The following is a 9,858-nucleotide window of genomic DNA, read 5'->3' as shown; positions in this document are numbered from 1 at the left end:
TAATATTTTTGCGTAGATTCGGGCCCCATATTAGCTGCCATTCCTGTGACCCCCGATAGTTATCCCCTCTGTAATTCGGATACATTTGCAAAGTAATTTCCAATTAAAGCATTCGGTTTACAATATACATAAACAATTTCCATATTTAATTTCTGGTAAGTAAATCCAAGCAAGTGAAACAACCCCATGTGGCTACAGGGGAGGCCTGTGGGGTTTTCAATATACAGCTCATCATTTATTTTTCCAGGGGGCCTGGAAGGATTTGCAAAGGATTTGTTGAAGCTGTTTATAAGACGTATGCTTTAATTACTAACTGGTAATATTTGGCAAACGCGCTCCAGACAGCTTAGCATTTGAGCATCAGAACGGGTCACTTCTTCCATCGGAGTCCGTCCGTCGCTTCATTTTCGTAGTGGTAATGGTTTCGAGCAATGGTTACTTGCACTTGGCTGCTGGATGCAGTTTTATCAGAGTTAGTGGCTTCATGCCCCTCTGCACTAAAATCTGAGTCTATTTCTACGTCTGTGTCAGGAAACAGAAGAATGATAGACCAAAACACGTATGCTCTTGTTATTTTGGTTTTCAACTAGATTGAACTGAAAACAAAAAATGCCGTGACAATTAATTGCTGCTTCTTAATTTTGCCTTGAGAAGAAAATGGCATTTAAAACTGCAAATAAAGATTTATTAGAAAGCAAAATGATAAAATAACTTCATGATTAATAAATAAAATCTGTGAAGAGTCTGCAATATTCTCTGACAGACATAAATGTTCCATCCATCTGTTAGGCTGGGGCTACACGGCGGCACAGGTCACGTGGCCAAAGATCGCTATGAATCGGGACCACTAGGGTACCGTGACTGCAACAAGAGTCACAAAAATTGGACCCCGTTTTGTTGTGATCTGCATTTAGCGGCCGTGAAGCCCTGAGGATCGCAGTGCAACTCCATTCACTTGTATTGAGCTGTAATGTACCTGCTACACAGTGGTCATTGGCCGCGCTACCTGTGTCGCACTCAAAGTCATCTTATAGCCCTACCCTATATGGGCAAAAGTATAGAAACACAACTCTTAAACTCTGAATTCAAGTTTTTAATTCAGTTCCAAATCCAGCTCTTTGCCTTGACGTCTGCCTTTGCTATCATTTGTGAAAAATGTCTCATTCTAAGTAGCTCGCTGATATCAGCGTGGTCCTGGAATAGAGTGTAACCATTCAGTTCACTCCATTTATTCATGGTATGAGTTTCTATGGTCAGACAGCTGCGTGCAACCTCGCATCACCAAGCACAATGTCAAGCGTTGGATATAGTGGTGTAAAGCCACCACCAACTGGACTCTGGAGCAGTGGAAATTTGTTCTATGGAGTGACAGATCACACTTCTCTATCTGGCATCTGATTGATGAGTCTAGATTTGGCAGATACCAGGAGAACGTTACCTGCCTGACTCCAATGTGCCCGCTGTAAATTTTGTTGGAGGAGGGACAATGTTATGTTGCTATTTTGTCAGGGGTTGGTCTAGGCTTCTTAACTCCATTAATGAGAAATCCTAATACATCAGCATATCAAGACATTTGGGTGGAGTTTGGTATGAAAGATCTTGACTGGCCACAGGAAGCTCTGACTTCAACCCCTTCAAAAACCTTTGGGATGAACTAGAACAGAGATTGTGAGCCCGATCCTCTTGTACAACAATAGTGTTTGACCTCACAAATCCTTTTCTGGATAAATGGGCAAATCTTCCCACTGACATCTCCAAAATATTGTAGAAAGTCTTTCCAGAAGAGTGGATGCTATTATAGATGCAAAGGGGGAACCGATTACATATTGTTCAGCTTACCAGGAGAGGTGGTTTCTCGAAGATGCAGGTCAGGGTGGACACATGGACTCGGCACACTGACACATGGAACAACAAGGACTTGGACACACTGGAAGCCACAGAACCAGGAGGGCAGATGAAGAGGGACACAAAGTCTGAAGCGGAATGCAGAGGAACACAGGAGATTTGCAAAGATGTATGCGCAATATAAACAGAGTACAGTTTTTGATGCTTACTGCAACTGACGGGTTAACCAGATGGAAGCAAGCGAAGGATTAACAAGTATGTCTGAGGATAAGCAGGAATCACAGGAGTTTTGCAAAGAACAGAGTATGTCTATCTGTAGTGACTTACTAGATAGTGTCACGACTGAAGCCGCAGACGCGGCCCAGCAGGTACCTCCACGCCATGGCGAGGGGGCGGGCGTCCCCCGGGGACACAATATGGACCCTTCATACCACAGAGGAGGACCCGGGCCTACCCGAACTAGGGAAGGGCAGCGACCGGGATACTGTGGTAGCTGAGCATGTGGACAAGGACACGTAGGACTTGATGACACCGCACAACTTCAGGTATAAATAAAGTAAAGTTTACTTACAGTAAAGTCAGAGTACATAGACAAAACGAGGACACACGAGGTCATCAGGAAATCCGGACACACGAGGTCATCAGGACATCAGGATACACAAGGTCATCAGGACATCAGGACACACGAGGTCATCAGGACATCAGGGTACACGAGGTCATCAAGACATCAGGACACACGAGGTCATCAGGAAATCAGGACACACGAGGTCATCAGGATACACAAGGTTGTTATGATTGAGTCACCGTAGGAGGCAAAAACAGAAATGCTAGCTAAGTCCAGAAAACCAGAGAGGTTGGCAGCTATCGGATTGCAGACCCCTGAACCTATCAACACAACTAGCAGTAGCCGTGGGGGGTTCCTACGATGCCCTAGACCCCTCGATCACAGCCGGAGAATTAAATAGCCTAAAGACAGAAATGGAAATCTAAACTGCCCCAGAGCAGACCCCAAAGCAAAAGGCAGCCCCCCACATATAATGACGGTGAAGCAAAAAGAAAGAACACAACACAGACAGAAAGATAGAGCAAAGACGGGGCCCAAGCTAACTAGATAGGAAAGGACAGGAAGGCTGCTGTCTGCAATCCGTGAAAAACCCTATGAAAATAAGAGCCAACAGACTGACAGTGAAAAAGGCCCTGAAGATGCTAAGCTTCAAAAAGGCTATGTCAGTACTCAGGAATATTCTGAAGACAGAGCAACCGGCAAAAGGAGAATCAGCTCACCCCAGCAGGGAATGGCAGAATCCAGAAAAGCAAGGCAAACAAAAACAAAACACAAATGCTAAAAGGCAAAGCAGAAAACTTAGCTTTAGAGGAGCAGGAATCAGACTGGTTTCCTAGAAGTCCACAGAGAAATCACCCGCAGGGCAGAAGGGCGTCGGCAGCCTTATGTCCAGTCCGTGACTCCACTCAGCCAGTCATCATCATTAGTCTCAGGTGCCTGATAATCAGGCTCATTACCTTCCTTTACCAGAATAGGGAGTTCACCAGACCTCAGTGACGAAGGGGAAAATGAACTCACAACACAAGGTCATCCAAACGCAGGCAGGACATCAGGGTCACCCACAGGACTTCAGGGTCACCGGCAAACATCAGACGGGAGTCGTTTGGTTCCGGACATCCAACACGACCTACAGGCACCACTGCAGTCATCCAGCTCCAGGCAGCGGTCATCAGGTTCCGGGCATCGGACCTAGGAAGGAACTCAAGCGTGATGGTGTTAACACCGCAGGATTGCTGGGCCTGCATGGAGCTAGCACCGCATGGTAGTCAGAGCACAGCATAGTAGATGCTCAGCAGGAACACCGGTCACAAGAGTCTCAGATTCACTGGGTGCGGGGCTCCAAACACAGAGGGATTCCAGGAAAATAACACAGCAGACAGTTCAGACATGGTCAGGTACAGAATAGGTACAGGATCAGGGATTCAAGCCTGGATACACCGCCTCTAGGCCTGGTCGAATTTAGACAGGGTCAGGTACAGGACAGGTACAGGATCAGGGATTCAGGCGCGGATATACAGCCTCCGAGGCAAGGCGAGGGAACAGGACAAAGCAGGAATCAAGGCAGGGAATTTGGTACCATAACCGAGACAGACGAGGTACAGAGACACAAGACACACATGGCAAAGTCCAGGAGCTTTGTGAGTTGTGAGTAGCTCTGGCCCCGCCCATAGGGCAGAGTCAGTTTATAAAAGAGCTGCCCCTCAGCAATTGGCTGGGGACAGCAATTCAAGTACACACACTAACCCTGATAAAAGCAGGGGAGGTGTGGCCGCGCACACCCTAAGCACACAGAAACCATTGCAGCACAATCAGTGCAGGAACTGCAGCTTAGAGCACCTGGCCATGGCTGCCAGCCAAGACACACGTGGAAAGTCATGCACCAGCTGCAAATGACCTCACAACCCACGGACAGCTTCCACAGCGGCGACCAGGGACCGCACATGTGAATGGTCAAGCAGCAGAGCAAAAACCTAACAATACATGTGCAGCTACGCAGCAGAGCAGGGAACTGAGCAGGTTCCATACAGGTAACAGCCAGCAGTATCCCAGCTCAATTAGGGGGAAAGGAGTAAGGGGTTAAAGCAAACACATGCATTGTCACGCTGACAAGCAGATACAGACAGAACGGCGTGACAGATAGGCCATGGAGTTCTGATACTGATGTGAACGTAAAGTCTTTTCTTTAGGGCTTGCTCACACAACTGCATAACACGACTGACTGCTAACCAATGTTTTACCAGATAGCACTCGGACCAATGCTATTCTATCCCTGTGATGGCAGTCTTACACTTTTGCTTCTTTTTGATCCATTCCTAGCTGCATGTGTCTTTCCCTTAAAGGGGTTATCCGGGCTTTTCACATAATCTCAGTACATATCTGGGCTGCAGAATTATGACAATAAGTAATTTACTTTCTGTCACCAGTTTGCACGGTTTTCTAGATATTCTGAACAGAACGTCCAAGGGGGGGGTGTTATGGCATTGAAATGAGAACTAGTTGTAACCTCCTACTCTACTCCAAACATGCCCTCTGTAGCAACAACCCCACCCTCCATAGCTACAGGCCCTCCCCGTCCACATAAAGAAGCCTATCCCTCCTCACACAGTAACTAATTCTTCCCCTCCAGCAGCCTCAGTGCGGAGAGCAGAGAGCTGCTCCTCCACCAGACACACACTGAACAGTTATCTATGGAAAGTGAACCTAGTGAGGAGGGAAAATCGTCCTGTATTCTAATCTGCACAGGGGATGGCAGTCACTGATGTAATCTGTTCTTTGACAAAGCCTCTGCTGTGTGAATGAGACAGCTCTGTGTCACTGATGTCTTCACACAGCAGCAGATTTGGTGCAGTGTATGTGTGAGCACTGTGTCTCTAATGACACAAATACTGATGGGAGCAGACTGTCCAATCAGCAGCTGTAACAGTGTGAAGTGTTGGGGGGTGTATGTATGTACAGTATGTATTGTGCTGCTTTCACAAATACAGGATCACTGCTGTGTTCTTTCCAATGCTGGAATGATGATAAAGATGAGTGCTGGTGCAGTTTACTGCCAGCCAATGAGTGGGCAGTGGGTGGTGCTGGTCACTGGAGCTTGCTGGGAGTTTGGTGGAGCTTCACACATACACTGCACCAAATCTGCTGCTGTGTGAAGACATCAGTGACACAGAGCTGTCTCATTCACACAGCAGAGGCTTTGTCACACAACAGATTACATCAGTGACGGCCATCCCCTGTGCAGATTAGAAGCTGCAGACCCCCATCACTGGCTATCACACAGTCTGTTCTCACTGCTGCCAGCAGCCTGGGACAGTGAGGGAAGGATTACTGATAATGAGTTATGTATTGTAATCATGGAGTGGCCCAGAATACAGGATGATTTTCCCTCCTCACTACTTTCACTTTCCATAGATAACTGTTCAGCGTGTGTCTGGGGGAGGAGCAGCTCTCTGCTCTCTGCACTGAGGCTGCTGGAGGGGAAGAATTCATTCCTGTGTGATGAGGGCTGCTTCATGTGGATGGGGAGGGCCTGTAGCTATGGAGGGTGGGGTTGTTGCTATAGAGGGCATGTTTGGAGTAGAGTAGGAGGTTACGACTGGTTCTCATTTCAATGCCATAACACCCCCCCTTGGACGTTCTGTTCAGAATATCTAGAAAACCGTGCAAACTGGTGGCAGAAAGTAAATTACTTATTGTCATAATTCTGCAGCCCAGATATGTACTGAGATTATGTGAAAAGCCCAGACAACCCCTTTAAGGCTACAAGCAGGACTAGGACTGAAATTTCTCCCTGGCATTTGAAATCACACAGGCCAATGCTGTCACTGTCCCGAGCACCAGATGGGATATATTACCAATATTAACCTGGATGGAGGAAAGCAAGATTTACTACAAGACCAATATTTCTAATGATACCCGTGGCTGCTGGGGTAAGTGATGGAGTCAGAGATTTTGTGCTACATCACAACTCTTAACACTATGGGCGTCTTGAGAACACCGATTCTGTTAAGAACGTAGCAGACAAAGCGGCCCACAGCCAGACAGGCCCTTCTGGCATTTGCCATAATTGCCATACGGCCAGTCCGGCCCTTGCTACAAGTGTGATTGTAGCCCCAGTGCACCATTGTGTGGAGACAGGTGCTCTTTGTGTTCTTTTTTTTCCTTTTCTTGAATGCTGGAGAATGTCTGATTATTACAGCTTAATCACTAGTGTGCACCCTCCTGCATCCTAGGCAGGATGGAGACGTAACCCCTTGTGTGTAGATTGCTGCAGGATTCCTCCTTGGAAGAACCATTTATTTTCTATATTTACAGCATATATTTGCCATGCTGAGCCTAGAGGCATGGGTGGGATTTGCAGAAAATCCTTAATTCTTAATGCCTTTGGCAGCACAAATCCTAATATTTGCTGTGGGATTTTTTTTCTGCCAAATCCATAGCTATTCTGCTTTTTCTTGCTATACACATATACCATTTTCTATATGCACAGTGCATAAGCCTCATATATACTGTATGTACGTACCTCCGATACACCAGGATAAAATAGATTACTTGTAATGGTGTTTGCTTCCGCGACGTAGCTATCCATCTTTGCAGAGGTCAAACTTCTATGGAAAGTAGTAAAGTGAATGTACGGATCATCGGATGACATTGTTATCAGCCTCACATTGGCCTTGTGTTTGCTTTGGAGAGGGCCCTAATTGCTTGTCGCCTGATTGTTTCATCAGTTTATTGTGATGTCTTCTTTTACTTATCTTTCCACTGTAGATGAGTGGTGTGACATTAACGTTTTTGAAAAAAGTTTATTTGCGTAACTGCTTTTTTATTTTATTTTTTTTAAAGGTAGTTGTCTCTTTCCAGTCATCCTGGAACATCTCGAGCCGAAAGGAAAGGAGAGACGAGAGGATAGATATTTTTTCTAGATACAATGAACACTTTTGTGGTACTGTGTTATTTCTCGTTTCTTCCATAGTAGATCCAAGCAAGATTTCGCTACATATATTGATTGTAATTACGGACTCCTGTACTGGATCCTTGACTTACGGGTTTATGACTTTTTAGTAGGGTAATGACACTAAAAGCTAAAGGAAAATTACACATTACTTCAAGGGTTATTCCAATCTGAGTCGTGAATAGCTGAGAAAATAATATGTTTATCCAGTTGCTAAAATAGCGTAGCATAGTTATCCCACCTTATATAACCGTAGTCAAGACGAGATATTCCTGTCTCGACCATACAACACTAAGATGGGTATAAACCTATAAACAAAGCTCTAGCATAGAAAAAAAGTTTTGTAAGATTAAGGTGGTAATACAAATTTTTTTGTCAGCTTTGCCTTGTGGACCAGGACAGAGCTGCTGAGTCATCTCATTATCATTGGAGAATGGATGATTTAATAACAGTTACTTGAGTTGTTGATGATACAAAAATTGCAAACACTGCACACACAAGAGAAAAGGGGGATGGTCTCAATCTTTCCTGGAAGAGTATAGGTCCATTTACACCGGTAGCTTAATATTCTGATTACGCCAACACGTCTTTCAGAGAACACTGAACGATACGTAATAGGTCGTTCAGTGCACATAAGCTGCCATTGTTTTCAGCAGTGCAAGCGCTATTTACACTGGAATATGTGCTACCTAGAACTATGATCTTTTGTCCAAACCAAAAGTTAATTTCACCCGACGAACATTTTTTCCTCTTTATGGCTCCCTCTGGGATTAAACCCAAATAAGGCTACAGGAAGGGGCTTCTTAGTGAGTCATGGGCTACAAATTTCCAAGTATTAAATCATTACTAAATATCTTCTGTAATGTTTTCCCTTTGCCGCCCCATCAGTTGCAGCCTGTGTGTCCTGTACCTTGACACAATACCGTATCCACCATTCATTTGTATTCATGTTCCCTGTCCTTTTTTTTTTTTAAATATCAGATCTTCAGGGCAATGAGTTATGAGATTCCCAGAAATAGAGCTGCTTTTCGTGACACTCTGATTGTCTTTTTATGCAAGCATTGTAAATAAATAAATAAAATGCAAAATCAAAAACGGCCGCGCTTCTAGATCTCATTTTATTACTGTTCTGTAAGTCTGAATAGGTTATAAATCACGTCGGAAAAGGAAATCTGTCACAGTGCTTGCCGATGATGGCTGAAGGCGCCAGCATATATAGAGGTCATATTTCACATCCTACGACATGAAAAGAATGAAAGGACTCACCTTGATAGAAGAACTCTATGTGTCACCTACCTCTTTAGTAAGCCGGTACAAAACACAAAAAGCTACCACTGTTCAAGTATATTCTATTGATCCATATAGGACCTAAAAAGGAAAAAGCGATATATATATTCTAGCTGGAGTGCCCGGCACTGCCCGGGCATAGTAACTAACTGTGGTTAGTTATAACAAATTATAATTATCCTCCATCCCATAGTCCCGTGCCCATATACCCATCATACATATCCTCCATCCCATAGTCCCGTGCCCATATACCCATCATACATATCCTCCATCCCATAGTCCCGTGCCCATATACCCATCATACATATCCTCCATCCCATAGTCCCGTGCCCATATACCCATCATACATATAATCCATCCCATAGTCCAGTGCCCATATACCCATCACACATCCTCCATACTATAGTCCCGTGCCCATATACTCGTCGTCATACATGTTATGATTGAGACACCGTAGGAGGCAAAAACAGAAATGCTAGCTAAGTCCAGAAAACCAGAGAAGTTGGCAACTATCAGATTGCAGACCCCTGAACCTATCAACACAACTAGCAGTAGCCGTGGGGGGTTCCTACGATGACCTAGACCCCTCGATCACAGCCGGAGAGATACATAGGCCTAAAGAAGGAAAGGGGAAATCTAACTGCCCCAGAGCAGACCCCAAAGCAATAGGCAGCCCCCCCACATATAATGACGGTGAAGCAAGATGAAAACACTTACACAGACAGAAAGACAGGCTGAGCAAAGACGGGGCCCAAAAACTACCTAGATAGGAACGGATAGGAAGGCTGCTGTCTGCAATCTGCCAAAACCCTATCAGAGACAAAAGCCAACAAGCTGATATAAAAATGGCCCTGAAGCAACTAAGCTTCAAAAACTAAATCAGCACTCCGGTACTTTCAGAAGACAGAGCTCACGGAACACTGCACACTCCAGCAGGGAGTGGCAGAATCCAAAAAGCAAGAAAAACAAAAACAAATCTTAAATGCAAAAAGGCAAAACAGAAAACTTAGCTTTAGGAGAGCAGGAATCAGACTGGTGTCCAAGAGTCCACAGAGAAATCACCCGCAGGGCAGAAAGGGCGTAGGCTGCCTTAAATCCAGTCAGTGACTCCACTCAGCCAATCGTCTTCATTAGTCCCAGGTGCCTGATAATCAGGCTCACTACCTTCCTTCACTAGAATAGGGAGTTCACCAGGCCTCAGTGACGGAGGGGA

General features: G+C 45.2%; 1 protein-coding gene across 3 annotated transcripts in view; it reads left to right on the top strand.

The window, feature by feature from the left end:
* The window catches only part of STK39 (serine/threonine kinase 39), a 443,332-nt gene that overhangs the window by 280,229 nt on the left and 153,245 nt on the right, over nucleotides 1-9,858 (top strand). Inside the window, exon 16 of one of the 3 annotated variants that reach the window (XM_073545798.1) lies at nucleotides 7,250-8,409. The exons of the other annotated variants lie outside the window; for them this stretch is intronic. Coding sequence (XP_073401899.1) covers nucleotides 7,250-7,253 — 4 coding nt within the window. The 3' untranslated portion in view covers nucleotides 7,254-8,409. Of the gene's footprint in view, nucleotides 1-7,249; nucleotides 8,410-9,858 lie in introns of those variants that run through there. 3 annotated transcript variants of the gene reach the window in all.

Source organism: Dendrobates tinctorius, unplaced genomic scaffold, assembly GCF_039654945.1.
Source record: "Dendrobates tinctorius isolate UK_male_01 unplaced genomic scaffold, ASM3965494v1 ptg000143l, whole genome shotgun sequence".
In the NCBI taxonomy this organism is placed as follows: Eukaryota; Metazoa; Chordata; class Amphibia; order Anura; family Dendrobatidae; genus Dendrobates; species Dendrobates tinctorius.
The sequence above is the reverse complement of the archived record's forward strand: the minus strand, read 5'-3'. Positions and strand labels throughout refer to the sequence as shown.